General features: G+C 43.8%; 3 protein-coding genes and 1 non-coding gene across 4 annotated transcripts in view; all 4 read right to left on the bottom strand.

The window, feature by feature from the left end:
* Positions 1–4,377, bottom strand: part of LOC121322421 (GPI inositol-deacylase-like) — a 37,675-nt gene extending 33,298 nt beyond the window's left edge. The window contains exons 1-2 of the mRNA XM_041262352.1: positions 4,153–4,377; positions 270–423 (exon numbers count right to left, since the gene is read on the bottom strand). Coding sequence (XP_041118286.1) covers positions 270–423; positions 4,153–4,284 — 286 coding nt within the window. The 5' untranslated portion in view covers positions 4,285–4,377. The remainder of the gene's footprint in view (positions 1–269; positions 424–4,152) is intronic.
* A 1,004-nt stretch (positions 4,378–5,381) lies between these two features.
* On the bottom strand, positions 5,382–8,965 carry maip1 (matrix AAA peptidase interacting protein 1). The gene is made up of 5 exons (XM_041262351.1): positions 8,612–8,965; positions 7,989–8,060; positions 7,772–7,898; positions 7,261–7,414; positions 5,382–6,769 (listed from the first exon to the last, which is right to left on the bottom strand). The coding sequence occupies exons 1-5, from the start codon at positions 8,936–8,938 to the stop codon at positions 6,691–6,693; spliced, it is 759 nt and encodes a 252-aa protein (XP_041118285.1). The 5' UTR covers positions 8,939–8,965; the 3' UTR covers positions 5,382–6,690.
* Positions 8,966–13,449: 4,484 nt separating this feature from the next.
* Positions 13,450–16,357, bottom strand: LOC121321395 (orexin-like). Its single transcript, XM_041260312.1, has 2 exons — positions 15,931–16,357; positions 13,450–14,274 (listed from the first exon to the last, which is right to left on the bottom strand). The coding sequence occupies exons 1-2, from the start codon at positions 15,976–15,978 to the stop codon at positions 13,852–13,854; spliced, it is 471 nt and encodes a 156-aa protein (XP_041116246.1). The 5' UTR covers positions 15,979–16,357; the 3' UTR covers positions 13,450–13,851.
* A 410-nt stretch (positions 16,358–16,767) lies between these two features.
* On the bottom strand, positions 16,768–16,849 carry trnas-cga. The gene has a single exon. It is a non-coding gene; the product is annotated as a tRNA-Ser (tRNA).
* Positions 16,850–17,976: the final 1,127 nt, after the last annotated feature.

Here is a 17,976-nt window from a genome sequence, read left to right as displayed (position 1 = left end):
GGAAATATCACCTGGAAATTCCACTGTTGAGCAGTCTACCTGAATACAAGTTGAAATTATTATTTTTGAGAGCGTTTTCTGTTGGTGCCACACCAAATTATCAATTTATTCTTGTTTTAGACTGTTGAAACATTAGCCATAGCTGTGGAGAGCCCTGGGTTTAAAGTTTGGTGAAGATATTATTGTGACATCACCTACAAGCTGGCTATTGAAAGATGAAAAACACATGCGTTGAAACACCCAGTACAAAGCCACCAGACAGCCCTTACCCTGCTTGTAGCTGCCAGCGTTCCCAGGCAGAAAGAGGACGGGGATCCCAGTCAGCTTCAGCTTCTTGTTCTCCTCAGCATAGCTCCCTTCTCCATAGAGGTAGAGCCCGTAGCTCGGGTACTGTCGCTGCAGCCTCTTCGGAAGTCTGATTCTCTGCAGAGGAGGGAGGATCACAACATCACCACAACCATGCTGGTGTCTAAAACAGTGAGAGTCTGATAAGCACACGCAGGGAGAGCCCTGATAATCACATGCAGGGAGAGCCCTGATAATCACACGCAGGGAGAGTCCTGATAATCACACGCAGGGAGAGTCCTGATAATCACACGCAGGGAGAGTCCTGATAATCACACGCAGGGAGAGTCCTGATAATCACACGCAGGGAGAGTCCTGATAATCACACGCAGGGAGAGCCCTGATAATCACACGCAGGGAGAGCCCTGATAATCACACGCAGGGAGAGTCCTGATAATCACACGCAGGGAGAGTCCTGATAATCACACGCAGGGAGAGTCCTGATAATCACACGCAGGGAGAGCCCTGATAATCACACGCAGGGAGAGCCCTGATAATCACACGCAGGGAGAGCCCTGATAATCACACGCAGGGAGAGTCCTGATAATCACACGCAGGGAGAGTCCTGATAATCACACGCAGGGAGAGTCCTGATAATCACACGCAGGGAGAGTCCTGATAATCACACGCAGGGAGAGTCCTGATAATCACACGCAGGGAGAGTCCTGATAATCTTGGACTTTGTTGGTTAAATTTGTGTAAAATCAACAGTTATACCCAAAAGGTCTATCACAAGCATGGGGCCTATGAGAGACTATGATAAAAATTTGGAGAAGATTCAAGGCAGTGTTCACCATGTGTGCCACAGACAGACCAGATAGGTGGAGGAGAGTCCACACCTAAACACAACTTATCATAAGTAATCAATCGTGTTAAAACCCTCAATCACAATGACATACACAGTAGCAGTACTCAAAATAAACTTGGCAATGGCATTCATCAGAAAGCAGCTTACACATTGCAAAGCACACCCTGCTCAGAAGTGAAAAGCCAGAAACAACACTAATGAGCTCACTGTTTGTTAATTGTAGAATAATCTTAGATGATTTATGTACATTTAATCCTTCCAGAGAGACAAAAGGCTGCTGCCTGACGATAGCTCCCGACACTAATATATTGAGACCACAAATGGTGAATTCAGCTTACAAAATGTAGTCTTGAATGCACTGGGGGTGAAACAAAAAAACCTTGGCTATTGAATTTATTAAGTTATTTTTATTATTTCTAATGTATGGACAAATCACTGCAACTGAGTTACTGTAAAATATTATATAAGATTTGAAACACTTCCTGAAATAGACCAGTCAGCTCACATACAGCAGATACAACAAAACCAGTCAGCTGTATGGCTTAAGAACACTTGACTGGTTTTCCTTTAATTATATACTTGTATCATGCCATAGCACCTCCCCTTTCCAAACAGTTTACTGCCTGTTGAACATCCTGTGTGAATTATTGGGCAGGTTTACTAACTTTCCAGCAAACATGCTTCTGAAAAGACTTCACAGATTTTTTTTTTCTGAAGATAGACAGGGAAGCATATTAGGGTTGCACAGGTTTCAGTACACAATGCCTAAGCTGTGGGCTTCAGTGCACAGCGCAATGCTGTTAGGCTTTCCCCAACCCACACACTCAATCAGCCTTTTACTGAGAAGTCTATTCCACAGCAATTTCTACTGGGATGGTGTGGCAATGTTGCCCCGCCCCTGCGTGTATTTCGGTGTTGTATGTTGCGTGTTGTGTGTTCGGTGAGTGGAGAACAGGATTGGAGATGGAGGTAATAATAATCAAAGTAAATAATAGCAGCTCATCGTGTTTGTCTGTTCGTCCGCTGTTTGTTAGTGTCCGTTTTGTGTAGTGTTAATCCGTTTTGTTTGTTTGTTTATTTTGGCCTCAAGTGCCGTGTGCTGTTTTTTTGTTTAATTGTTTAATTATTAAATGTTGAGCGCAAGCAAGCGCTCAGCTTCACCAAACCCCATGTCTCTCTGTCTATTCTGTGTTGGTTCCTGGTTCTGGTCTGATGTCACCCACTGCAGCCGTCTTTGTGACAGATGGTTAGTAAGCAAATGACGAGCTCAGGAAAAACAGCAAAAGAGAATACAGAACACACATAACAGGGTGTTAACCAGGCAGGGCGTTTTCTATTAGGAAACGGTAGATAAGTAATGTGTAGGTGATGATCTGCTTGTGCAAAACGCTGTTGAACGTAAAGATTGGCCACCGATCAGTAGAATAAGGATACAGTAAACAGCCCATGCTTTACTCTTGTATTTTTATTACACAGTAGGTACAGACAGTTATCCCCCAGTGCAGTTCTAAATACATAAGCTTGAAACAGAAAGCAGGGAAGCCAGTTTCGGAGGGCAAGGGGGATTTAAACCCTGCCCCAGAGGGTATACCCCCCCCGTCCCCCATCTCACATATGGGTCTGATTAATGCTTATGATTCTGACCTGGAAGAAAAGGGGTTAATAATCCAACTTTCTTGCATCACAGAACATGTAATAGAAAATTCTGTTGGGGTCATTTTTCTTATAAAAAATATACGACTATTCCTCCTACTTCCTCTGTAACTTCTGAAATACTACAAACTGTGCACGAGCAAGGATGCCACAGCCTTGTCTATCCTGCCATCACCCAAACAGTGAATCACAAGCCCAAGGTTGCATGATGGAATAAATAACAACAACAACAACAACAACAACAACGTAATAATAATAATAACAATAATAATAATAGTGTCTGACTGATTACACGCTCCACAAAGCCAGTTTTAACTGCAGCAGGAACTCTATCCCCATGGCAACCTGCTTGCCCCTTTGTACAGAAATGTCTCCAGAAATGCCTGTGCTCTACAGCAGTCCTGTTGTTACATTACTGATACTTTAAATTGGTTTGTGATTGCCACAGCTATCCCAGAGGTTATACTTCTTGTAAGCCTCCACCCCTTTTCTTTGTGTAAATATGTTTTATGTATGTTGTTTGTGTAATGTAATAAAATATAAATGGCTTAATTAGAGAGTATGTGGTTTTTGTTAGGCAGGCATGGGCATGTGTTTGTGTCTATCCCTAGCATAACAACTGTTGAATATCATTTGTTTCTTTTTGTTTTGTGTTTGGGTCTGTCTGGATCTACTGTATAATGCAATGGGAAATGAAACAGAGCACACAGACAGGACTGGTGAGTGAGGAAAGGGTTAAAACAGAAAACAAAACTTTGCACACAAAACAAAACGGCGCTGTGGCCAAAACAAACAGACAACAAGCAATAACAAGTACCCTGCTGGTTTAAAAGCCAGCACGCTCGCAACTGCTATTTATACTTTGTAATTTCTCTCCTCTGCCGTGCCTCCTCGCTGTACACTCAACCCTGTGTGCCTGAAGCAATCATCCTTTTATACAGCCGTGCCGAGACTCGGTTGCTAATCAGTCACTCACTTGAATATCATCGGGTCAATTCATTATAACTCGCTCGCAGCGACAACATTGTGTAATTTCTGTATTTATTAAAAACGAGGAACGCCGCTCGTGTGGAATGCTGAAATGTAAGGGGTGCGGTCGGTGTATTGGGTGTCCTTCACCAAATATGCAGGGAAGTAAAAACGAAAGAAAACGACATGTACTGTATCTGTGATGCTGCCACACTACCCGTTTAATATCATTAACCACAGACTTCTTACTCCGCTCCCCGTGCTAACCAGCACGCCTGTATCAAGCGCATCTCACTCACTTAGCAACAGGCTCGCTCAGTCACTATAGAAACTGTGCAGGCATCGCTCGTTCTGTTGTTGCCAGTGCTGCTACTCACCTGGTATTCGGGATACTCGAACATGTAGGTCATGCTACAGCCGTTCTCCTCGTATCCAAAAAGCACGTCGCGAATCGCTACTGCAAACAAACCGGCCAGCAAGGCATAGAAGGTCGCCGCGGACAATTTCATTTTTTTTTTTTTTTTTTTTTTTTCCAATTCTCTAATAAAGCTTCTGTCTGCAAACCCTACTCGGATGCAATGACAGCAAGCAAGCGTGCCGGTCTGCAAGTCACCGCAAAACTCTGTGACAGGCAAGCGATTGACGTGCTCAAACACCAATAGCACACCAGCGTTCCATCAGCGAGCCAATCAGGAGAGAGCTGTGAGATTGTGGGTCCTTAGAAATGCGCCCACTCCGGGTGTTATATAATGAAGAGCCCTGATTTGGTGGAATAGCTTCACTGCCATGTTTGTAAGGTCAATTGCAAAATACTACTGTAACTCGAAAAGTGTATGAGTTGAAAACTGAGAGATCGCTCATGCAACTACTGTACTGTAGTTACAAAAATAACACTGTCCGTTTAGACATTAAAACACATAGGCCTAATTCACTTAAGAAACAAAATCTAATTACCCCTGAATGCCAAAAAGCCAGGTAAAATGTAGTATTATTAATATTGTTATTTATAATTGTATTTCACTTGTTTACGTTATAACCAACCCCTGTTGTACAGTATTAGGCGTAATGTGTATTTGTAAGCGTATAACCATACAGCGCTTTCTTTTCATATTGTTACAGTTATCTGTATTACTTTGATGTTGAACATAGTAATTGAAATATTTCAAGGCATCTGTTTTAAATCAGAAACTGAAAACGTCACCAGTAAGAACTGGGGTTACCTTGACTAGTTAGCCAGTATGAAGAGATGGTCATTTTTTATGGCAATTTGACCCACTTCAAATCTCCACAATGATTTTCACTAAGTTCATGGACCTTGTTTTCATTTGCTTTTCTGCGAAGTTTCACTTTGATCTGTGAAAGTTTACTGAAGTTGCAGTACCAGATGACATAGTGACATCCACTGGCTCACTCATTGGGTATGGGCATTTGAAAAAACTTAGGAAAATACAAACTAAACACTGATTGCATATATAAAAATAAACCAAACATTGTTATTTTCTTCAATACAGACTAATTTATTTAATCAAACATTATGAAATTACAAAGACAAAATGTTTACTTTTTAAAATATTTATACTGCAGGTTTTTTTTTTTTTTTTTTTTTTTTTTTTTTTTTTTTTTTTTTTTTTTTTTTGCTGGCTGCACCCAGAGATGTTCATGACATTGCTGCTAAACGTACTCCTCTTTGAGGTGTTACTCGCTGCCTGAACCAAAATATCAGGAGGCATAACATTATATAGAAATACACTGTTTCTCAAATCAGCACATCTCTAATCCCAACCCTGGTCCAATGTATTGAATTAGTACCTTAATACCTGGCACTGGTTCACATTAATGTATATATTTCCATATATCCAGTCATGTTTGCATTTATCATTACAAATGTGTGCTAGTATAGCTTTTGACACTGGTCCTTGGGTTCTTGCAATAGGAATGCTCGTTGCGCAGGACAAAAGGTTTTACTTGCAATGTATTATGCAACAACAAAATAGACTGTTTATACTGTTCTAGGCAGGTGGAGTTAATAACAATTTAACTTTCATTAATAATCAGCAGCAGCAAGGCCAACAGCAGAATTAAGGACCTGGTTGGAACAAAGTCCTGCATTGGACCACAGTGAAATTGCCAAGACTGCCTACCCCTGCTCTTGCACTTACAACATTAAGCCAGCTGGGGGCAGTATGCACCAGCAGAAAGTATAGAAATACAGTAGGGTTAAAGGTAAGGTTGTATTTTATTTAATTTGCACATCCCTGGTGGATACTGACCAGTTTTGACTTGCTCCTTTCCGCGGCTTTAAACTCTCACAGACATCGTCCAATCCAAACCTGATCACACTGTAACAAACTCCAGTTCAATACAAAGCCGAAGAGTGAACCAGCACCAATGTGATGGAAACGCAAAGCAGTGGAACTTACCTGTGGCACTTTCAGTCCATTCCAAACCCGGACCTCAATGACTCAACTGAACACCTCGGTTCAATTTAACCGTTAAAGGCCCGGTAGGGACACGGCTCTGGACTGTTTTAAATCAACTGGATCCCTGGGCTGGAAAGGACCAAGAGATCCACAGGGGAGTACCAGTGCTCCTGCATGTTTTTTAACTCATGAGTAAACATACATTTTGGAGCAGACATTCTGTTTTTCTCATTTCACAAAAATAGTGCATAAAATAGAACTATTTATTTTCCTTTACAGTCCCTCTCAGTGTGTTGAATACAATACAGATGGCCAGCAGGCTCCCCTTTCCCTAGATAAAGGACTTCAATCAGCTGGAGACCCTCTCCAAAGCCCCAGAGTTGCTGTGTGTGTATCCACGAGTCATGGCAAACCAAGAGTGGATCTCTAGGCAGTCACGAGCTGCTCTGGGGTCAGCGAGTTGTCCCAGGCAGAGGGGACAGGCTCCTGTCCTTGTCAGTCCAGCAGCTTGGAGTGCTCGACACGTGTGATTGTCCAGTCTGGCAACACACCCTTAGTGAACTCCCTTTGAAACCTGGTAGGGAAAACACAACAGACAAGATCTTCATTTTAATGTCATCAAAGCTTCACAACACAGTGATTCACGAACCAGCAGTCTGATCCATACAGACCACCAGGTTCGACACGATGGGGCCTATTTTAATGATACAATTTATTTACCATTTATTTATTTATTTATTTATAAACAGTGACGGAGAGAAGCACTGCTGCAGTTAAGATCATTAGGCAGTCTTTCCTGGCAAGTTAAAACACTTTTACAAGTGTAAATATAGAGAGGCTTGCATGTGTGCTGCAAGCTGTTTGACTTCGAACACTTGAATTTGAACTTGTTTTCAATCACCTAACCCAGCCACCATGTAGACCATTAAAATATAGTACAACGACAACCCTTCCCCTTCATTCCATTCGCTGCAAGGAGACTCTTGACCCCACCCTTTCTGGTCAGACTCGCTCGTAATTGGCTGCGAGAAGCCTTTGGACCCCACCCTCTCTGGTCAGACTCACTCGTAATTGGCTGTGAGTAGCCTCTTGGTCTCCTCGCCCCTCTCCTCCTCTCCGAACGCCACCTGGAACACCTTGGTGCCCTCGGGGGTCTCCTCTGGAAGCCGGGCGCTGGTCAGGTACCAGAATCGCATGAGGATACTGACAAACTTGCGCCCTGTGGGGAGGACACACAGAGTCAGGAACGGAGATTCACACACACACACACTGCAACTCCCTTCACGCTCAATACAGTCTGATACACCACCACTCATCAATCCTTACATCTGCTCTACCTTTGTAACAGACCTATTCAAACTGAAAATACTGAAAACAGTGAATTAGTGAAAGGGCCCTTACACAGGACAATGAAGGATTAGAAACACATATACAGTACATTTGCAGGCAGCACAGTGGCATACTAAACAGACTAGAAACCTCTTCAGATATACAGCAACTGCCTAACAGGGGAACGCTCCCTGCTCTGTGTATCACTCTCACTGACGTCCGGGCAGGAGGAGGGGGCAGCACACACCGTTGTCATCGTAGTAAATGCCCACATCCCCCGGAGTGGTGTACATGATGTCACTCATGTCAGCTGCCAGGGCCTGCTGGTGAGTCTGGGGGAGGAGGGGGCACTGCTGCTGCAGCCGCTCCAGCACCTGGGAGAGGGTAGAGAGAAACAGTCAGCGAGTGTCAATTAAAGCTTATTCCATCTTAACATTACCTTAGACTGGAGGCTCTGTACTTACATCCTTCGCTACGAGTCCCTCCAGAGCTTCAAATTTACACTGGGATAGCAGCTTTGACACCCGAGCAAATGCCTGGTGATAAAACAGATTAATCACATTGGGTAGCAATACACATCAGTGAGGGTCCCAGTGTTGGGGAACTCAGCAACATATTTAACTGTAAAACTACTAACTTCATAATGTCTCAACAGCGGCGACTTTATAGAATGGGCCATTCTGGAGAATCGCCTTTTCTCCAGGGCTGTCTCACAGTCCGGTCAGGTTACCACTGTGGCATGGTTACCTCCCCACAACAATGTACACACCTTGCAGCTTGTAGTCACCCCCCACCCCCCCGTCTGGCCTTATTTGTGTCAGGGTCAAACTGTTGTGTTTTTTTTTTTTTTTTTTTTTTTTGTTTTTTTTTTTTTAAGTATTATCAAGTTATAAAATTAAGAAAAACAACGATTCACACGTTTTTAGTTTACGTGGTGGTCCATGACCCTAACTGTGGATGTTGTTTACAACTGGCCTCGATCAACGCCCCGAGAGCAATACAAAACGGTCATGTACCTTCAGTACCCCACTGACGCTATTATTACAACTGGAAGGTGTAATTAAATAAATACATTAAAAAAACACACGTGTTTTGCCCCCTCGGTGAAGTCGTCGATATTAAACTCCTGATCGAAATATGCCCGGATTAAGAAGTAGTAGACGCGGGTTCGGAACCAGATGAACGGGTTTGGTATCCCAACTACCACCATTTTCTGGTTCGTCCTCTGCGGCTCCGAGCTGTACAGTCTGGCGGTGGAGAAGGCCGGGGCTCGGCCCAGCCCACAGGCCGCTGAGGCGGAGGGCAGCCTCTTGATAACCACCGGGATCAACGACGAAGAGCCGCTACCGTGCCTGAGAAAACGGGACAGAACCCCGTGAGCCCTAACACAGCAACTCCTTACGGGCAGAGCCATTTTCTCCCTACACCTTCTAGTCCGGTCATTTATGCAATCCGTCTGAAAACAAGATTTCGTTTCCTAGACCGATGAGTAAATGCCTGGACTGTATTAATAGCTGACAGTTTGATGTAGCCGGCACAGACAAAACTTCATTTTATCAGTTTGAATAAAATATACGCTTTTGTTTCTGTTAATTTTACTTGTATGAGAGAATTGCAAACTTCCCTCGATCAAGAATTGTAATGTAGTATCGGTGTTACTTTGTTTCAGCGAGGACCGTACTGTAAGGGACACCGCATGAAAACGTGTGGAGAGACAGAGTGTGGAAGGGTAATGATATCACAAGCACATTTCTGAAGCTATCTACAGTATTCCAATGACCTGTCAGAAGAAAAGGACAGTGTACGTATACACGGATGATGATAAAGAATTGTTTTTGCAGGACACTCTATTTCTGGGGTGAATTTGAATTGTTTCCCACAGTAATTAATTTAATCTTTCTTTAGTAATTCCTCTTGAGTTCCACTAGATGGAGCTATAAAAACTGTTGCCTCTAGACTAGAGACCCCTGCTGGCACATGGTGGTGCTGCATGGGGGAAGGAATTTACAAGAGGCCACCTTTGGAATTAGCATGAAGGCAACAGTAACAAAACGTTGACTTGAAAGCGCTGTATCACTCAGCTCTCTGAAGTAAGTATGGCACAGGTTCTATATTCACTGTTGAAAGGCAGTGAAATGTTTGTTTTCAGTCAGGCATACTGTGTAGAGTATATAGGTTGAGATGTTGTACCCATACTGTTGCACAATATGATATACTTTCACTAAAGGCATTTAGTGATAGACCTGGCTAACCAAAATACAGTAGAATGATAAGCAAGGCTTGGTTAAGCATTGCTCTTCCATCTCTTTCTGATCGTAACCAGGCCGTGTGCATCTTTCACTTCAGGGCACATCTACCTAAAAGGGTGTTTCAGTTCTACGAATGCAGGTGGCAATTTCATCCAGTCACCCATCACACAGATTGAGACTTGTGTAACTCATCTAGAGTGAATCACCTGGTAAACACACGTTCTAAAGGCAGCCCTGATTAAACGATTCGAACATTTTTATGCACTAAAGCAGCCAGCGGGCAGCCACAGCAGGAAAGGTCAAGCCCCCTACCCCAGCCTGCCTTTGGACTGTCAATGCGCATTTGAAGCCTGAAAGGTTGAAAGCTAATTAGTGTGGTGTGCCCCATGCGGCTGCTGCGTAACGTTGTCTCTCAGGTGTCAGTCTGTCTGTTTGTGTCTGTGCAGAAGGAGAGCTATTACCTGCGCTCGCTGGGAGAGGACCCCAGGAAGGTGAGTCTTTGGGGAGTGGCTGGTTATAATACAGAACAGTAAGTAATGGAAACCCAAATACAGGTCCTCTACCTTCCCTGGTGTCCTCATGTGCGCAGTGACTGTGATGTGTGATTGCAGTGTGTGGATGTGCTGCGTAATTTAAATTGCAGAGAGGCTTTTTTTTCTTTCACTTTTGATTTAATACGGACTTCAGCTGAAACTGGCCCCGCATTGCCCTCCAGTGCACTCGAAAGGGAGTGCTGATGCAACCGTGCTGTGTTGAATAAACACCTCCACTCAGCTCTATGAAGATCTGTGGGGCTCATTTGAAAAAGAGCAGGGCTGTTAACCCCAATCCCCCTTGCTCCAACAAAGCGCTCGCGAATAGTGCTGCACGAAAAGAATATTTGATTCAAGCTCTCCACAGGTCAGAGTCATTGGTGTTGATCAGGCTAATTTACCATTGCAAGTGAATCAAGTAATGAAACAGCTGCTTTGAATACACTCTGTGGAGAACAGCAATTCACACAAATCCATGCAGCTGCTTCTTCACTTGATTTACTTGGAATGGTAAATTAGCCCGATCAATACCAATGACCCTGACCTGTGGAGAGTTCCGTACAATAATTGAATAATCTGTTTGTGCAGCTCTACTTGTAAAACTTTCAGAAACAGCATGCAACACGTGAATACGTGGCAAGGACTACACAAGCAGTGCAGTGTTTCATTTCCTTTATTTAACCAGTGTTTTGGTCCTGCAGTACTTTCCTCTGTAAGGTAGCATCAGGTTAACAGTTCTGCCCTGGCAAGATGAATTGAAGTGTTCATTCCCATCATCTCTATAATAACAAGGGGATCCCTTTAAACAAGATGTGTGCACCAGAAAGCAGCCGTCTTCGGCAGGTTTAACCTCTGAAAAGCATTGAGACGCACTGAATTTGGTTGCAGATTGACTTGGAGACAGTGAGCCAGTCTGTGTAGCTGTTGGTGAGCCTCACCAGGAGACAGGAGCACTGAGCCACTTCACTGCAGTTCATTAGTCTGTAAATGTCACATTTAATTACTGTTAATTAAAAGATTATGGGGGAAGAACACAGATCAAATACCTGACTGTGGGTCCCGGTGCTATTTTAAAATGTGTCAGTTATTCATTCAATTAATATTCATGCACAGATATTGCAAAGTAGGGGGTCTAACTGGAGAAATATATCACCTCCACCACCACCTTTAAGGTTCAGTAATTGCACTGAATTCATTAGTATTTAAAAGCATATTTTGTTCCAGTTGCAGGTGATTGGATCCCACACTGTCTACATTGTTGCAGTTGTAACTCCACTAGTCAAGATATTTTTTGCCTTTGTATCTCTGCCAGTGCAATGCTGCTACAGTCTCCTGTCAGTATTTTGCAATAACCAGTCCCTGTGTCTGTGTCCCATAGGACATCGCTGATGTCAGAAAGCAGTTCCGAGCCTGGCGGGTGACTTTTTTTTGCCAGAATTCTTCTTGAAGGAGCTGTTCTTCTCCAGCGTGTTCCAAATCAGCTCTCCGCGGCCTCCAGCTCTGGACTCATTATAATGAAAGAGCGCAGAGGGAGGGGCTGTCACTGTGATGAAAGAGTACAGGGGGAGGGGTCATCACTGTGATGAAAGAGTACAGGGGGAGGGGTCATCACTGTGATGAAAGAGTACAGGGGGTGGTCATCACTATGATGTAAGAATACAGGGGGAGTAGGATGGGCGGATGCTTCCTAGATGGCAATGGTGTGTTTTCCTTTTTTATTGTTACCCGATAGTGACGGGATAGCCCCCACTATATCAGCTTATTATAAAAGAAATGATCTAGCCACGCTGTAGCAAAGGGACGGTACAGCCACTTGTATGTTAGCTTAAGACAAGACTTCATTCATAACTACAAAACACTCCATTGTGCTGCATTTAGAAAAAAAAAAACCTGATACCTTTTATTAGGTTTCTTTTTGTATTTCTGATTTCAAGGCTTGTTGAGTATTGACAGCCTGCCTGTCTGTGCAAGTGATGGATAACCTGCTGGTTCAGGTGACTGGGAGGAAGCGTGTTGTGCTGTACAGGAGTGAGCGCTGAGGAGCCTGGAGGAGCTGCCCGAAGAGTGCACAGACTTCTACGCCAAGAGGATGGTGCTGAAGATACAGAGCAAAGCCTACAGCACCCCGCTAGAGGACAGAGACAGGGGGGAGGCTGGGGAGACTGAGGGGAGAGAGGGGAGGCTGGGGAGACTGAGGGGGGAGAGAGAGAGACTGGAGGAGACTGAGGGGAGAGAGGGACTGGAGGAGACTGAGGGAAGAGGGTGAGGCTGGGGAGACTGAGGGGGGAGAGAGGGGTGGCTGGGGAAAACATACTGGAGGAGACTAAGGTGTAAGACTAAGGCTGAGGGAGACTAGGGGAAGGCTGGGGAGACTGGGGAGACTGAGGGGGAGAGAGAGAGACTGGAGGAAACTGAGAGGGGAGAAAGACTGGAGGAGACTAAGGGAAACATAGACTGGAGGAGACTGAAGGGGGAGAGAAAGAGACTGGAGGAGACAGAGAAGGGAGACATCCTTTTATGGATTACTGGAAAATCATTAGACATTACAATAAGCAATGGCGTAAGATCAAGAGCAGTTTGAGCCACTCCAAAATGAATAAGCTTGAACAGCAAGATCTGAATTTTCTATATGCTGTGGATAAGCCTGGAAAGGATCAAATTGATATGAAATGGAAGGTTTTTTCCATCACTGCAAATCAATAAGACTCTCCCTTCTAAATGTGAGTTCTGCATGCAATAGGCGAGTGACTGCATGGGAGACACCCCGAACAGCCTGATATTGACCTGCAAAGACTTCTCGACTACAAGACAAGTACAGAACACATTTGAATGTAAGCTTCACAAGTACAGTCAGAGACCTGCACCTGTGAGTGATGTGGAGATACCTTGTCAAGATGGAAAGACCTCAGTTAAACAAAGTGTTAGGGAGCCCAAGACAAGGGGACCCACATACATACAACACAGTACCAGGGCAAGCACTTCAACAAACAGGACGTTAGCATTGCAAAATCAGAGTCTGTTTGTGAAGGTGGGCTACTTTGTATGACACGGAAAGAGATAAAAACAGTCAAAACAAAGAATAATTCTGTTACACATTTTAATGAAATAAGAAGATTAAAAGTTGAACAATACATGTGGTTATTTATGCATTCATCATTTAAAGACTGATACAGGTGCATCTCCCTACTCGAGAGGCCGTGTGGACGGGCTCTGAGATGGTTCAATGAGAGCACAGGAAGGCAGAGAGAGAGTTCTGGATATTGCAAGTCATCATCATTATAGATACCCTGTTGATGGAAGCTGTGTGCAGAATGCTGCTCCACACTGCCTCTCTGCGCAGGTACATCATTGAAGCATCACTAAGACCAGAGCTGTCGCAGGTGTTCAATCCCCTGGTCAGCCTCCGAATTCATGCTCCAGGGGCTAAGAATTTACATAGTCTATATGTATATTTTAATTGCCAAAGGAAAAACAAACAATCTGTCAATTTGCACTGATCTGGTGGACAGTGGAAGTTATTGTGAATGAAATTGAAAACCCAGCCACTACACCCCCCTGCTGACTGCAACACACAGCCTGATCAGGAAGGTCTCACACTCCCCCCTTTGGGACCCCCAGAGGCACCGCTGCATGTGCTGGCGGAGCAGCATGTCACAGAACTCTTGCCGGGTCACGAGAGTCCCGATATGAGGCAGGGTCCCGCTGCTGTTTCCCCCTGTCCTCTGGGGTTCCATCTCCACAGTCTGGGCCTCTCTTCCTGAGCTCCGGAGTGCCCCCTGCAGCCCCGAGCTGGAGCTGCGCCTACCCATGGTAAGGATGCCGATGGCGTGGTTCCCCGGCCCGTACAACAGCTCCAGCAGGCGGCAGTGGCAGCGGCGGAGATGGCAGCAGCTGGGGAAGGCATGGGTGCGAGGCAGGGCGAGGGACAAGGAGAGGAGGGCACACACCAGGAGCAGCCTGGACAGAGGCTGCAAACAGGGACAGGATTAGATTCCCAAAGTAAAAGCATAGCAGAGTCAGGAAGCATTGTGAGCATGGTAAAGCCCAGAGAGGAAGTGTCAAGCAAATTTTAAAGAACTTGACAAATAATATCAAAGTTAATAAGGACCATGGAAGAGTGGAAAAGGATGGCTCACATGTAAAAGAAATAAATAAAATAAGTAATTTGATGTTTTGATGCCTGCAGTTGTCAAGGGCAAGTTGGGTTTAACTTTGGACTGCAGAATGTTGAACTGAGATTTGAAGATGTCTTCTGTGGATAATATGTATTTTTTTATATATAATATGTTTTATAGGCAGAGAACATCCTCAAATCTCAGCTCAAACGTATTCGCTTTTTCCCATAGAATAAAGGTTAAAGCCAAAAAGATGTATTTCTTTTACAATGTATCTTAGAATGACAAACATGTGAAGAAGATACAATATTCAAATTATGGACAGTGCTATAAGTTTTTTTTTTTTTTTATTACTCAATTTAACATTAGGTAGTCTAAGAATACTGCTAATCAGGGTCTGAAACCAGCCATTCATCTTGTCCCTGTGATAACACCATGCATTTCCTATACCACGGTGTGCTTCACCTTGCCTTCTGCCCCTGTGCTTCACTCAGTTTTACCATGGTGTGCTGCAGCTTGGTTCTGCCCCTGTGCTTCACTCAGTTTTACCATGGTGTTCTGCCCCTGTGCTTCACTCAGTTTTACCATGGTGTGCTGCAGCTTGGTTCTGCCCCTGTGCTTCACTCAGTTTTACCATGGTGTGCTGCAGCTTGGTTCTGCCCCTGTGCTTCACTCAGTTTTACCATGGTGTGCTGCAGCTTGGTTCTGCCCCTGTGCTTCACTCAGTTTTACCATGGTGTGCTGCAGCTTGGTTCTGCCCCTGTGCTTCACTCAGTTTTACCATGGTGTGCTGCAGCTTGGTTCTGCCCCTGTGCTTCACTCAGTTTTACCATGGTGTGCTGCAGCTTGGTTCTGCCCCTGTGCTTCACTCAGTTTTACCATGGTGTGCTGCAGCTTGGTTCTGCCCCTGTGCTTCACTCAGTTTTACCATGGTGTGCTGCAGCTTGGTTCTGTGTGGGCACTGGGAGCTGCAGCAGTTACAATCACTATCATCTATTAGTGCTGATCAGTAGGGATGGAAATGAGACTCCCATTGCAGAGTAGTTTGATCCATTCCTGCTTTTACCATTGAGTTTAATAAGACACACCTGAGCTTTTTACTTAAACTCTGGTGTTAATTAAGCTTGAAGTGAAGCCTGGAATGAGTGAAACTGCTCCGCAGTAGGAATCTTATTTCCAGCATTCCTCATGCAGCACTATTTAAAAGGTAATGATACAGACTTGAAAAAGATAGATATGTGTGACGATCCAAAAAGATTGGTGCTGATGCACTTTGTTTACTGTTTATATTGTCATAAAGCACAAGTCGCATCTTGGAATTATGTTACTTAAAGTTCTGAGTGCGAAACGCGTTAAATTGCAACGGGGTTTATCATCTGCACAGTTTCGATTCCTTCCGTTGCCACACACACACACACACACATACATATATATATATATATATATATATATATATGTATGTATGTATGTATGTATCTATCTTATTTAACAGTAGAAAGCATCGCTTACCCTCGTCCTTGTTTTCAGTAGCTCCGGGTTCCAGATGACAGCACTCATTTTTTCAGTGGTAGGTACCCTGGCACGCCGCTATGCAGTCTCCGAGCAGGCTCCAGTGTTGAATCCCCAAACCTTCTTTCAGGAACAGACAACTTCATTTAATAGCTCGAGAGGGCGTATATTTCCGCCCGTTCATAAAACGCAGATCAGAAACAGCGTCATGCCTCTCATCATTGGCGGAGGGGGGTCCAAACAGAACTCGAACCAACAACACTTTCAACTTTGCGCATCAAGTGGTAGATCAATAATAGGGTCCAGCGATTCCTCTGCCCGGCTGCTTTGATGAGACGAGCGTGTGCTTCAGGTTGCAGTCATACAGAAAAGCGGTTTGATTTCATTGTGGCAGAAAGGGAGACTGGCAGTCAGGCTCTAGAATGTAATATTGAAACTGAAATGGAACAGGGACTGAAAGGACTTCCACAACCCAATGAGTTATTTTTATAAAATACTTATATGCACCGTAGTCATGCTTTATCGGTGTTGTTGTTGCAAAAATAGCGAGTCAAAATAAATAATCTGATGTGTTAAATTAATGAATGTAAATGTATAATGTATGTGACACCCATTTTGTAGGAACGACCTTCCCTTCTCGTTTAAGAATTCCGGAGTAATTTGATCAAAATACCCACTACCTAAATGTATGTTTTAACAAAGCACCTGTGTTTACTGTGGTCCTTTTCCACTTAATAAAGTAGAGAATGCAAATACGAAGAGACCGCCCTATGTATAGGGGTACCATGTATTTGAAGTGTTTGTTTCGTTTTCTTATTTAAATGTTAAATAAATGTCCGTCACGAACAGGATTCGAACCTGTGCGGGGAGACCCCATTGGATTTCGAGTCCAACGCCTTAACCTCTCGGCCACCGTGACTCGGGATTATATGACATTTCATGTTTTCATTACTTATTTAATGTATCGTTATAGAAATAACATCCCCCCTGTAGCATATCAGCATCGCCGCACAGATCTTTGCTGGCGTCCTTGTAGCGCAGATTTCTGCAGTTCTGCACAGAATCGCGGAGGTGCGCGTTCTTCGATGGCTGCTGCGTGATGTCACTCAACTTTATCCTCAGAAATATGCGCGCAGTGCTTAAACAGGTACCACGAAATGTTCCTGTCAGGACACTGCACTCTGATTGGCTATTATTGCTAATAAAATAATGAATAATCCTCACCCTACACCTAAACCTAAGGTCAGTATCTTATACTGCAGTCATTACACATCGAAAGTAGTTCATATTTGGCAGGGAATAAGCGTTGCTGTTACTGTAAATAATAATAATCTTTTATCTTTCTAGCGTTTCATAGTGGTCACAAAGCGCTTTACAAGATACGAGACGAGGGTGTGTGATATCTGGTGCCATGTGTAAAAAAAAAGCGTTAATATTTTAACATGTATTTTTTCCCCAGATTTATAAATGTTGTGAAAATAAATGAATACATATTTTTAAAATGTGTACATTTAGATATAATGACATGTTATTTCTGAGCAATGGCATGTGTACAGAAACATAGAAGGCTTGCGCAGACCAAGTTTGAGACAACAAGGCAATTCAATCTTTGCAGTAAGGGGGGGTTTGCGTAACTGCTACAGGAAAATAGAATGGTAATTTACACCTCTTCATGGTAACCCCTCCCAAAAAATGAAATAATAGTACGCTTGGACAGTTGTATTGTATTTACCTCTCTCTCGTGTATAAAGGGTTTCGCAGCCTCGCAATCAATAACAAGCTTATGCACAAACATGAGATTCCATTGCACCACTGTGAGACTCTCAACATTGTGTAAAACCGGGAATAGACATCATTGTGCTACAGACCGATCACATGATAAGGGGGAACATGTAGCTACTAAAACGAAGTTTATTATATAGCAATAGCCTAAGCCTAACCCAAAGGTTCGTGGGGTATTATGGTCACTTGGAAGGGGTGTTGAGATGAATGAAGCACTACGTAAACAGCACTACCCCGTGTGAGCTACGCTATGGGAGCCTTCGT

Source organism: Polyodon spathula, chromosome 10 (assembly GCF_017654505.1).
Source record: "Polyodon spathula isolate WHYD16114869_AA chromosome 10, ASM1765450v1, whole genome shotgun sequence".
NCBI lineage: Eukaryota > Metazoa > Chordata > Actinopteri > Acipenseriformes > Polyodontidae > Polyodon > Polyodon spathula.
Note: the sequence above shows the minus strand (reverse complement) of the source record. Positions and strands in the feature narration are given on the sequence as shown.

Excerpts from the sequence above, each read along its gene's own strand:
- maip1 (XM_041262351.1), bottom strand. The coding sequence starts at position 8,938 with ATGGCTCTGCCCGTAAGGAGTTGCTGTGTTAGGGCTCACGGGGTTCTG. Across the intron at positions 8,061-8,611 it reads TCACCGAGGGGGCAAAACAC|GCATTTGCTCGGGTGTCAAA; the intron begins GTGTGTTTTTTT and ends TTTTATCACCAG. Across the intron at positions 6,770-7,260 it reads CTACTCACAGCCAATTACGA|GTTTCAAAGGGAGTTCACTA; the intron begins GTGAGTCTGACC and ends TTTCCCTACCAG.
- LOC121321395 (XM_041260312.1), bottom strand. The coding sequence starts at position 15,978 with ATGAGTGCTGTCATCTGGAACCCGGAGCTACTGAAAACAAGGACGAGG. Across the intron at positions 14,275-15,930 it reads TACTGAAAACAAGGACGAGG|CCTCTGTCCAGGCTGCTCCT; the intron begins GTAAGCGATGCT and ends CCCTGTTTGCAG.